General features: G+C 40.5%; 1 protein-coding gene across 2 annotated transcripts in view; it reads right to left on the bottom strand.

The window, feature by feature from the left end:
• prtga (protogenin homolog a (Gallus gallus)) overlaps positions 1–12,155 on the bottom strand; it is a 29,570-nt gene extending 17,415 nt beyond the window's left edge. Inside the window, exons 1-6 of one of the 2 annotated variants that reach the window (XM_044190439.1) lie at positions 11,968–12,155; positions 10,080–10,382; positions 1,301–1,445; positions 960–1,093; positions 318–614; positions 38–197 (exon numbers count right to left, since the gene is read on the bottom strand). In XM_044190439.1, the coding sequence (XP_044046374.1) occupies positions 38–197; positions 318–614; positions 960–1,093; positions 1,301–1,445; positions 10,080–10,382; positions 11,968–12,034 (1,106 nt within the window). In that variant the 5' untranslated portion in view covers positions 12,035–12,155. The remainder of the gene's footprint in view (positions 1–37; positions 198–317; positions 615–959; positions 1,094–1,300; positions 1,446–10,079; positions 10,383–11,967) is intronic. The other variant, XM_044190429.1, reaches the window with a different exon arrangement.
• Between the last annotated feature and the right edge of the window lie 270 nt (positions 12,156–12,425).

Raw genomic sequence — 12,425 nt, 5'->3', positions numbered from 1 at the left:
ATCTCAGGAATGATCCTTTAAATGAAGACAAAGATACCTGTTGTACATCTTAATACGACCATTGGAGTGAACTTTCTCTCCGTTCTTGAGCCAAGTGATTTGAGGTGTTGGAACTCCTTCAGCTTGGCACACAAAGCGGGCGGTGCCGGCACGTGGTCGGGTCAAGCTCTCAGGCCACTCAACCAAGGAAGGTGGTGCTTTAGAAGAACATCAATGAGAAGAGAAATATATACATATATATATATATGTTTTTGAATTATGAATTATCAAGACAAAATCAAAACATATACTGTACAGTATTTTATATCGTGTTATACCTAACACAGTGACATTGGCTGAAGCGACAGTATAGTTTCGCGTGCCAGGAGTGGTGGCTCTGCACATATAGACTCCTCCATGCTGGGGCTTGATGTCTGTGATAATGAGGTTGCCATTTCCCAACACTTTGGTGTTGTAAACATCAATGGACTTGCTGTCTGCTCGACTCCAGGAGATGATGGGCCGGGGATTGCCTGTGGCCATGCACTCCAGGATGGCATTCTGGTGCAGCGACACTGAAATGTTCTGTGGCCCGGCGATTATGCGTGGCCTCTGGGGAAGCTGGGGGCTGGGAGCTGCAGAGAGAGAGAGAGGAAGACAGCTTTAGCACATGTGGTGTTATGTGAAGGACATTAAGCCTTTCAACAAACTACTGACCAGTCTACAACTGCTTGAGAGACACAAACCAATTACGTTACTGTGATATTGCAGTATTAGCTTTAATATGCTAATACCTTTCACAATTTAGCTCATAAAATCAAATATAGAACACCCATTCAATCGCCTTTTCCTTTTATCTAGATTTAGGTAAACATCTACAGCAAACACAGTTTCTGCTTTGTAATGGACATTTCACTACTGTACTGTGTGTTGATGCCCTTTACACAATACATTTGCAAAAAAAGAGCTGATTCACACACCTGGGGTGACAGTGAGGGTGGCCTCCGTGCTTCGGCGGCGGCTGGCAATGTTGGTGGCGATGCAGCGGTAATTTCCAGCATCTGCCCGCTGCACCCCGTAGATCTGAAGTACACCACTGGGCAGGACTGTGATTCTGGACGACAGAGACACACACAGATACGATAAAGTGTTTATCACTTACAGTATGGAGCAATTACACATCAAATATTTCTAACACCTGATAATGGCTAAGAGTGGTCACAGATTATATTTCATGTCCCGCTTCCAAAAAATCTGCTGTCCAGTAAGTATGTGAAAAATCAGTACCATGAAGTTAAGCTGAAAACAGCAGGGTGCATACCTTTCAGTGGAAAGGGGTAATGTGACCCGATTGAACTCCCAAGTGATGATGGGAGGAGGGTGTGCACTGATTTTGCAGGAAAACCTGGCGACTGAGCCTTGAGTCACCACTATGGACCTTGGCTGGATTGCAAAAGAGGAGATACCTGCAGCAAAACAGAGCAACAAGAGACGACTTTTAATATACATTACAAATACAAATACATTTAATGTTCTGTATTACTAGTGCCAAACTGAAATACATTTTTAAAAGTGTCTTCTACAATGTTTTTCCCTTTATCTTATAGTGTCAGAATGAGATGGTATATACTGTCTCCCAGTAAATCCTAATAAATAGACAGTTTCTTAGGACTGGCTAAGAAGAGGTGAACATTACCTCACTTGATTATTAATGACTGGTTTATTGTAACACAGCAACATTTATCAACTTCTCCAGGCCAATACTGATGTTGTGCATTGCCAGAGTATTCACGTTTTTATCTCATACATATAGTCTTTTTAAGATAAAGTCAAAGCAAACTCCTTTCCCTTGAGGTGTTTCTTTGTTCTGAAAGCTGTTGTTGTATTTTGCTCCATGAATTGCCACAAATGCTTTGAAATAAAACTAAAGCATATTAGAAATCTAAGCCAAGACATGAAATCAGTAAAAAAAAAAAAAAAAAAAATACAAAACTGCCCACAATATCAGGATTAGAGAGAAACTCAATAACGTTAAATCACTATTAAAAGCTGTACTATTAAATGCCATTATAAACAAAGTGTACGTGGCCAGTTCTACAGGATCAATCCAAATGATGATTATTCTATTATCTACTTCTGAATTACCTCTGTCCTTTCCCAAACATATTGATGTATTTCAGACATCCATCCATCTCAGTCAGATCCAGTGGATGTCAGAAAACAGAGATGCCTATTACTTAAAGCTACAGACCTGCTGAGTTCTGCACGAAGGTGGTGACTGGAGTGGAACAGCTACATCCTGTGTGGATAGGGTTTCCCTGAAACTGAGCTGTTGTCAGCCACCAGCTGAGCAGCAAGCAAATGAGGCCCAACATGAATTACAATAAGGCCTTTTATAGTGAACCAAACAGCCAACAGAGGTGTATGCATTTTACAATGATTTAAGTTGTTTTAGCTCTTTTCGTTAATAAATGCTGTCTTTAACAGTGGTTCCTCCTGTGCCGTAAAAGTCCTAAAGGCCATTAAGGTCACCCACTGCTGTACCGCCTCCCTCTGTGCTCAAAAAGCTGCAGAAGCCTGAGGACAATCATTTGTTACAAGACATCAATTGCACTACTGTTCATGGTGGAGAGTGCAAATACTGAGATTACCAAAAAAGGGTAAGCATACAGCACGCTAACATTTCATTAATTATCATAAATATGTTAAATCATCCATAGTTCAGAGATGGATAAATCAATAGACTATAGAGGATTTTTCCAGTGGATCAGAAAAATAAAGTTGTATTCAACTAAATTACATTATTTCTCATTGGTCTGTTTCAAGTTGTAAAACTGCTGACTGCTTTCACGATGAAACTATCACCTCTATAAACAAACACACTGTGGTGATCTTTAACCTCCATGCACACATCCAGAGCTTCTTCTGCTGCAGGAAGCCATCAGCAGTCAGCAAAGAAGAAACAGAAAGAAGCCGGAGGCAGGGCATCAAGTTGAAACCACGTTTCTTAGATATTCAATGCGAAAAATGTCCAAAAAAACATCCAAAATGATCCTATTATGCCACAATCTTTTGCAAATGCTGCATGGAACCCACAAATACACGTACACATATGTGGATCACCTTAATATGGATAAATGTAAAGCTAATTAAATATGTGAGCAATAAGTGAGCAATTAACTTACCTGATATCCCACTGTGGTGTAAATAAATACAATATTTAAATAGAAAAAAGTGAATTTCATGTAACAACAACCATAAACAAAACAGTGAAAATACATAAATGACTTGCATTTCCAACCCTAATTCTTTCTACTGAATTGGATATCCAACATCTTTATCAACATATTTTTCCACGAAGACATACAACACCATGCCGTAGAAACCTTTGCCTTCAAGAAAACTCTACAGGAAATCCCTCCACTGTCATAAACACACAGTGTCTATGAGGATCCATGAAGGATGGCTGTGTGTAAGCAGTGTTGCCAGGTGTTGTGGTGCTAAACAGCAGGAGACCTCTGACTGCCAAAAAAAAAAAACATTCAGTGAATTATGACTTTTACACAACTTGCCTTCAAATCAAGCTGACATTTGTGGAGCAAAGAGCACCTCATTTCGGTTACTGAGATAAAATTATGAAGAATAATTTGTATTTCTGATTACTAGATCATTTTTTAATTAATGTATTGATTAGTTATAAACTTGTTGCAGAAGTGCATCTTATAATGGCTGCTGGGTTTATTTTTCCCCACTGTCATAGTGGGGACCTGATACAAGGGAAATTACTACACTTGTGTTTTGCAGACTGTGAAGGAAAATCCCGGGTACGTGCCTGATATTGTTCTTGTTGAACAAGAGGCAAACTGTTGTCACGATCAGATCCTTTCACCACTGACACATTTAATCAAATTAATCCTGAGCTGTTACCCCTCTTAGCTCCACTGTGTTTGTTTGATGTGAAGACAGAAGCAGGGAGAGGCACTCAAACCCCCTCCTTCACACAGCCACCCTCTCCCACCCCCCGTGTTAACGCAGGCTCTTACAAAAATGCCATTAATGTGCTGAAGTGATATGACTGCAGGGCATGAGAGATGAGCTGCACTGGGTTTCTGCCTCACACTACTTCGCCTTTCCATTCAGTCAAATGATGCTGGATTGACAAACAGCTGGATAATCATTGATTATTGATAAACTACTAAAACAAGATCGAAAAAACTATAACTGCTAGGGTTTGTTGAGCAATGGCCAGAGCACTCCCAGCTGAAAATAGGAGGCTGACCTTCTGCTTTGAGCGATGATGTTTGTCGAGGGGCATCTAATGTGCAGATGAAACATTTTAGCCAACTCAAATAACAGAATAAACTCCTCAGCCTATTCACCAAAAGCATGAAGAAACTGATCTGCCCTTCCCAGCCATCTCACCTCTGACCTCCGCAAATCCTGGCTAGCACCCGGCTCAGGCAGAGCCCTGCATGACCACCTGAAACCAGCACTGCTGCTCACTGCTGCCCAGTAAACTGCCTGGAAATCCCTCACTTTGTTCTCCAGCTGCAAGGTTTTTAAATGCTGTTTTGTATATCCTTTTCTGCTGTATCGATGACATCTGCCAGTCGCTGCTGCTACAGCAAATAAAACAATACATGTGGTCCAGCTGCTGCAAGACATTATACCACAGCTAGAGTGGATGGCAATATGATGAATTTAAAAGCTGCCTTGATACAAGTGAGTCTTTTTCTCTCTCTCTCAATCAGTGGTGAGGGAAGCAAGTATAATGTTAATGCACAAAAACTGCAGCATGTTAACTCACTGCATGCTTGACGTAAAGTGACAGCAATGTCCAGAGTTCAAAATTCAAAGCTAAAGATATACAAATATGAGTCAGTCTATATGTCTTTGTGGTGTATTACAGTACGTTCTCCCTACAGTCCAAACTGAACCTGAGGATTGAAGCTATATCTGCCTCACTTGCAACAGATGTGCCTACTGATGCCAGCAGCTCACCAAACTGAAGGTCAGTGGACAGGTCAGACCCAAACAAAGGTTCCCTTACAAATACCAGGAGGAATAACTTCAGCCTTCTCTCCTCTGGTTACTGTAGCACAGCGAAGTCTACCTGCGTGTGAGCTGCTAGAGGAACTTAGAAATAATCTTAAAGTCCATTTAGCTCATTTAGCTCTTCATCTTAACCAAATATATCTACTCGCTTTTTTTCACTTACTACTTAAAAGGGCACCAACAACAGAGTGAACAATCTGAAATGTTTGTTTTTATGAGCTTTTAATTTGTGCAAATATCTTTACTGCTGTTATTCTTAATAATACTGTGCATGGAGACATAGTACCTTGTTTCAAACTAATGTTGGACATTCCTCTACACTGTGATCCAACAAAAAAAACATCAGCTCCACTTTCAAACACTGACAGCACTGTCATGATGATATACACCAAGGCACATTTTACACATCTCATATTAAACAATAGCACTTTCTACGTAAGATGTATAGTTCTTATTCAGGTAAGGAAACACACTCTGTGTCAAATACATCCTCAGTCATGCTGAAGTGCCAGGACAAGATATTATCATGAAAGTGCTGTTGAACAAACAAAATTCTTTTCCACTGAAAGGAACAATCTGAGAAAAAAGTCACATTCACACATTCTTCAACTTTCTAATAAAAGGAAACAATGATCCCAAACTATCTATCCCTAATACAACCCAACCCCCAGGGTCCAATCTTTTAATCTTCTGCTCCTGCAGGCTAAATTGATCGGCCCATGAAAAACCTTCACTGAATCACTGAAACAACCCTGAAAACACCACATGGTTACACCAAAATAAGTTAATTTTAGATTTACTCATTCCACAACTCCTACTGAAAAACACTGCTATTTAATTGAGTGATGAGTCCTTTACAATGTTCAGTGACCCCAATGAACATTAATAAAAGGCTCTGGAAAAAAAAGAGAGGGCTGATAAGCAAGAAGGAGAAGAATGCAGAGCTGAAAAAGCCCACAAATCAATCACTAGCTGGCTGGCAGATGTGCCGCTGCTACACACAGGCTGCAGGACAGTCAAGTGACCACTGGCCTGGCTAAACAAAGAACTATTCCCATGAGCAGCGTGACCTCTCAAAGCACCGACCGGGCAGTGGGGGAGCGGTGTTGGAAAGAGCATTCATCCCCTCCTCCAATCCCTTATCTCTGCCACAAAGTTTTCCAATCATTCAACAGCAACCCTGCACTCACCACAGACAGTGGCTTCATTGTCTTTAATCTCCATGTCTGAGCATGGAGCTGAAGAAGTCAATCTGTAAATAGCTACATTCTGTTTTTAACAACAGTTTAATCCTTGGCATGGCATATTAGAAAAACAAGTTCATGTCACATAATGAAATAAAAGTAAAAGAGAGAAAGATGCTCGTGAAAACAAAAGTAGGCCCACTGATGACTAATTGCAGCAACTGATAAAACTAGATGAGCTTCCAGCATTATTGTAGGAAAGATTTAAGTCGTGTGCTCTGTCTCACTGCCCTCCATCTATTGCACTTTTTAGAGAAACCTTTGACCTCTTTGCCTGCCGTTCAGGGGAACCATGGTAACCTTTTATGTCCAGCAGAGGAGAAAAACATGATTCCAGGCTTTGAGTTGTCTCACTTAAGGCCATTTCACTCATTCACACCACAGCTCACACTGTGCAAGGTTTGCTTTCGTCTTATTGGGGTTTCTAATTGTGGCGAGCCAGTGCACGTCAGATGCAGTCCTTGGCAACTCAAAATAATGCTGTGGTAAGGTAAAATAAACTTTGAAAAGTGAACAGCAGCAGCTCCTTCAAATACCTCCTTTAAAGCTCATTCTGCTCTCCTTTAAACACGAATAAAGTGTCAGAATACGATATATAACATCTGTATCTCTGAGAATGCCTTTACTCCCTACCAGAACTAGAAACAAGCACACCAAAACTGTAATCTTGGATGCCATTGCAGTGCACTGACACTGATTTTGCTGGACAGCCCCAGTGTTTATGTAGTAAGAAGCTTTATAGTTCTCATATTACTTTGAATACACTGCCTAAATATATATAGTACTTCTACAATAAGCTACTTCACTCTTATAGGTGTCATGTTCAGTCTCCATAGATTAGGTTGTGAAGCGTTCCAGTTTCCAGTTGTAATTATCTATTTTCCAAAACAAAGCTATTGGTCAGAACCATATTAGGCCTCACATAAAAATTATTCAAATTAGTTCCCCACAGTAAGGTATTCAGATTTTAAATTTGGGATCGGTATCGAATCGGTACTCAATATCTGCATTGATCCTGAGTTGAGGTATCAGTGTTGAGTGCGTTTGGGAGATTAAAAAGTTGGATTGGTGCATCCCTAAAACACATTGCTCTGGATGACAACTGCAAATGAAGTGGTCACCACAAAACAAGCACTTGACTACAAGCAGCAACAACATACACCTTAAAGGTCCAGTGTGTAGGATTTAGTGGCATGTAGCGGTGAAATTACCTCTGTGGAAGGGGACCCGCTCCCTCTGTAGATAAAACGACTTATTATAAGGTAATAAAACACAACGATTCTTATTTTCAGGTGATTACACACTAATTAAAACATACTTATGAATATTATATTCCATTTCTGCCAATAGCTCCTCCTAAATGTTACACACTGGACCTTTAAGCTTACCATTATGTCATGTTTGCAACAAATGCAACAATCTGCTTTCTACTAGGTTGACCAGACATCCTCAATTTCAATTGTTCCTGGAATTGGTGTTTTGTCCCCAGCTGGCACTGCCCCCAGAAATGTCCTTCACCTACCACATCAATAATCCCGGGGTACAACAGAGCATTACCATTACAGACTGGTCTATGATTTTCTTAAACTATCAACATGTCTGAAACCAACATGGGGGCCACAACTGAGCCATACCTGTAAAAGTTTTTGAGAAATCCAACATTTTTCTCAGTTTTTATGCCTTATGTACCTGCGATCACATGGTGCAAAAGGCCAAAAAAGGGGAGCCAACTCTGAAGGCAATCTTTCTACTGAAATCCTCATCAATCTGAAGTCTACTGACAAAAGTCACATGGTGAGGCTCGTGTGTCACGTTCCTTCCTTCATCAAGGCCAAATCCCTTCTCACCTTTGTGCTTTAGCAACACAACGTTTAAGGTTACCCTCTGTTACCATCCCTGCACTTTATACATAAAACTCTTAAGTCACTCTTCCTACATCTTATAAAGAACTAAGCTATAAGAAAGGAAATGGTAGCATGACTGATAAAGAGGGATATCTAATCAGCTCTGGAAAGGAGGTACTGGGACTCCCCGCAAGGCTCCTAAAGAGCCATGCTGTTTAATGAGGACTGCCTTTTCAATCAAATTGTAAACTTAGAATCAATCTCTGATCTTCAGCTTTTACAATTAATATAATTAGCCTGGCAGTGGTGAATAGGTCCAGCTGTTCTGTCCACTGATATCAGGACAAACAATTGCCCCCAAAGAAACTCTTTTCTTTTGTGAGCATGGGGGGGCAATGTGGACAAAAACGGTCAAAGTGAAAAGCTTTTCAGTGTTTCACCAGAGTAGTGAGGCAGAAAACAATTGTGCGCAAAGCCTCCAGCCCCTACTGACCTGGTAAGACCTGCAATAAAGTTTGGTCATTTAGACACTTGGGGTTAGGTAGTGGAACTGGGAAACAGCAATTCACATTTGTGTGTGTGTGTGAGCACACCACTCACAACAACCCCCAACGCTACCTCTGTGTCCTTCAACTGAGCATTTCTCAGGTATGTGCAAACTTTATGAGCTTCCAGATAGACCCTCAAGCAGGTCTAAGTGCCATTTTAAAACAAACTAGTAAAGCGTACTGGCAGCCTTTATCACCTCTTAACTTCAAACTATAAATCAGGTAAACTACTCTATTAATTAATATAATAATATATATTTTTTATGTGCCAGAAAACATCTGAGTTACGACTGGGATCTGGGAAATAGCTCAAGAAACTCAACAAATGTTATGTAGCTCACACTAACTGCACTCCATTTGTCCATAAAGTTTCATTAAGTCATAATAAGTAATAGTAATAATAGTAATAATTATTTCAAAAGTGCTGGCAATGTTATTAAGCTCCTATTAATCTTTATACAGAGGTAGTGGTGGATACTGGTCTCACAGGAAACATAAAAGCAGAATTTTCTATTTTCATCTGTTTAAACAGAGAAAAAGAGTTAATCTTCAGCAACTCAAGAATAATGTTGCTACTTGGATCTTCTCAACATCAGGATCACATTGGAGGAGGATTGGACTCTAAAGTAAAACTATCTTCCACTATGGAATTACATGGAAACAAGGATTTTAATCCCTTAGACAAGACATGCAAAACAACTACTTTCTGCCTCATTAAATTTAACATAATATTAAATGTCAGCATCTTGCACGGAATGCTAAAAATACATGTTACAGTGCAGATGGGGATTCACTGCTGGCGGGGTAAAATACATTCAGGAAAAGTGGCATGGAAAGATGCATGGCCCGTGGTGTAGGAGGAGGTGATATAAGGTCCTAAAAGACCAACCCTGCTTGAAGCTTCTCCACTCCCCCCCCTTAAAATATAAGGCCAACTCGCACAGCACTGAGGGAGAAAGCATTCCAAAAGAACAATTCCTCAAGCGATCAGGGTGCAGTAACATGAAAGCCCCAGCCTGTGAATAGGGGTCATCTGCTCTTTAGCATTGGAGAGCCAGTATCCTGGACAGCTCCTAACCTTTCAGATCTGCTGCTCCTTCATTAACACACCAATGGGCATATTCACCTTCCAAAACAGCATCTTTTTTGGTGTCTAACTTTGAAGACTCTGTCCCTCTTCCTCCACTGCTACCACCAAAGCCGCACCGAATGCAAACACTGAGCAGCAAAAAAACTAATGAATAAACAGTAATGTGTGTAAGTTTAAATCTCCTTGGATGATTCATGTAGGGAGATTTGAATCTCACTCAGTGATTATTGTAAGTAAATGGTAGCAAACAGCCAGAATACAAGACACATGTACTCAACACGCTATCACGTTTCCGATGTGATTCCAGCACGATACTCACTTGCGATTGTAAGACGGGCTTTCTGGCTCAGGATAGCGCCATACTTGTTCTGAGCAAAGCATTGATAGAGCCCTTCATCTGATTTGTCTCCTCTTCTGCTCTCCACCTCTGAAATATAAATGGAGCCATTGGAGAGCATGTACACCCGTTCGTTCTCCACCACTTTTACTCCATTCTTGAGCCATCTGACGTCGATGGGTGACTCTCCATGCGCCTGACAGTCCAAAATAACAGCTTCTCTCCGCATGGCAGTGACATCATGGGGCTCCTTGATGAAAAATAACTCGCTAAAGCACAAAACACCTGTAGAAAGAGAGAAGAAAAGTACATGAGGAGTGAAAGTGGTTATCAGCATGGGGCCTTCTGTCAGGACAGAGGAACACTGCACTAACAGGAGTCCAGTAAAACATTTAAAGCCTTTGCACACTGATCTAACTGATCTGAGTTTTAACTCACTTAATGAAGGCTGTGGCTCATACCCTCTGGACGGGTATTGTCAGTGTTTATAGTCTCAGATGGATACAAGTGTGACACAGATTAAAACACCCTACTAAGGTTAAATATCACATTTGAGAGGCTTGGAGGCCTGCCAGCAGGAGGTCCACTGTCCTGCACAGTAATCACATTCCACTCCACTTTAATCCAATTACTTATGGCTCATAAAGTCACCAGCTGAAGGCTTATTAGTCCCTTTAGTTTACACAGAAACTATTACTGAACTCTCAGCAGGATCTTTACATAAAGTTTCATTAATGAGACCTTTGTGGACTGAATAGAGAGACAGTGTGTCATTCCTAAAAGGCTATAATTCAGTTTATCAACAGAATACATTGCTGGTTCTTCACTTCCAATTCAAAGCAATAACATAACAACCTGCAACTATGTGACATTTTTATCTTACAACCAAGTTAAGTCTGCTGCAAGACCAGGATTTTCTTCCAAATCACAGGAAGAAATCGATCACAAAGCCTGGCCACAGAATGTATCTTTCCTGAGCCATATATCTCCTACACCTGCTCTAGGTTTGAGATGAGGTATTGATTTTGTATTAGTATATAGTTTTTTGTTGGACTGACACATTGCTGATCTCTCATCTCAGCTCTGTAATTGGATGATCCTGATTAGAAGACCACATAATCACACTGTTGCTAAATACTTTGTAATACTTTACAATATAAATACTGTCACTTTACTCTTGCTTGCTCAGCTCTAACTACTCATTTTAAGCATCAATATGACCGTTAGGCATGGCAAAAATACCTGACTAATTATTCGGATCTCCACAGCACTTTTAATATCCTTAATAGCATTAGCTCTTTCTATTTAGCTGTAGCTTAGAGCAGTGTTGAATTGAAGTAGATATAAAAGTTAACAACAGTTGGAGCTGGTTAAATTGTACTGGTGAGTGAAACCACTGTTGAAAAACATTATTATAAAACTATTGAATATATTTATCAAATCTAATAGTTAACGGTTAACATTCGAAGAAAAAAACGGCTACATTTGAAAGTTAACTGACAGTTGAATTAACTTAACGTTAGTTAACTGAAAACAGGACCGCTTCTCACTCAGTCACACGATTAATTTAGCGTTTCGTGTCGTTTATATGAATATTCAAACGGGTTAATCAGCTTATTATTATGACACTTTATTCAATGTCACCGTCTTTGGTGATAAATGCTGACAAGTTGATTCTCAGTAGCTTTCAGTCAAGCTAACGTTAAACCGTTAAGTTAATTTACCGAGGAGCGTTAAACTTATACCTGCGGTCAGCGCCTGTTGAGGGTCCACAGTCAAACACACGGGTTACGGACAGTCACAGTGATGTACCTAACAGTTAGTTAGAGTTTTACCTCTCTCACAAAATATCATTGAAAACGCTCCTTACCTGAGATTGGAAGAAAAACGACAAAGAACAGCAAGCGCTGATATAATTTCCCTTTGACAGGCGCCATTTACATGAATTGTCCGTGCATGCTAGCTACTCTCTCATAGCTGTTTCCTCCAGATGAACTGCGCTGCTACTGAGAGGGAGGGCTGGTGGTGAGAGCTGCAGGAGTATAGTTTGCCTCCTCTGGGATGGACATTAGTCAATTAATCGCGTCTGTAGGTCTGAATGAAGCTTTTAGTCCAACGCCACCTAGCGTTAGCTGTAGGTCACAGGGAGGACCGCTCTCTGCTGACAGCCACCTCTGCAGTCACACATCAGCCCTGATCCAACTTTTAGGCTGGTGTTACCTACTTGAGACAGAGTCTGCATCACTGTAAGTAACCCTTTATCTATAGAAATACTAATAATACTCAATTACAAATAAAAGCTCTGCGTTAGAAGTATTCTTTGAGTAC

The sequence above is a fragment of the Siniperca chuatsi genome, linkage group LG1 (genome assembly GCF_020085105.1).
Source record: "Siniperca chuatsi isolate FFG_IHB_CAS linkage group LG1, ASM2008510v1, whole genome shotgun sequence".
In the NCBI taxonomy this organism is placed as follows: domain Eukaryota; kingdom Metazoa; phylum Chordata; class Actinopteri; order Centrarchiformes; family Sinipercidae; genus Siniperca; species Siniperca chuatsi.
This window is presented reverse-complemented; position numbering and strand designations above follow the sequence as displayed.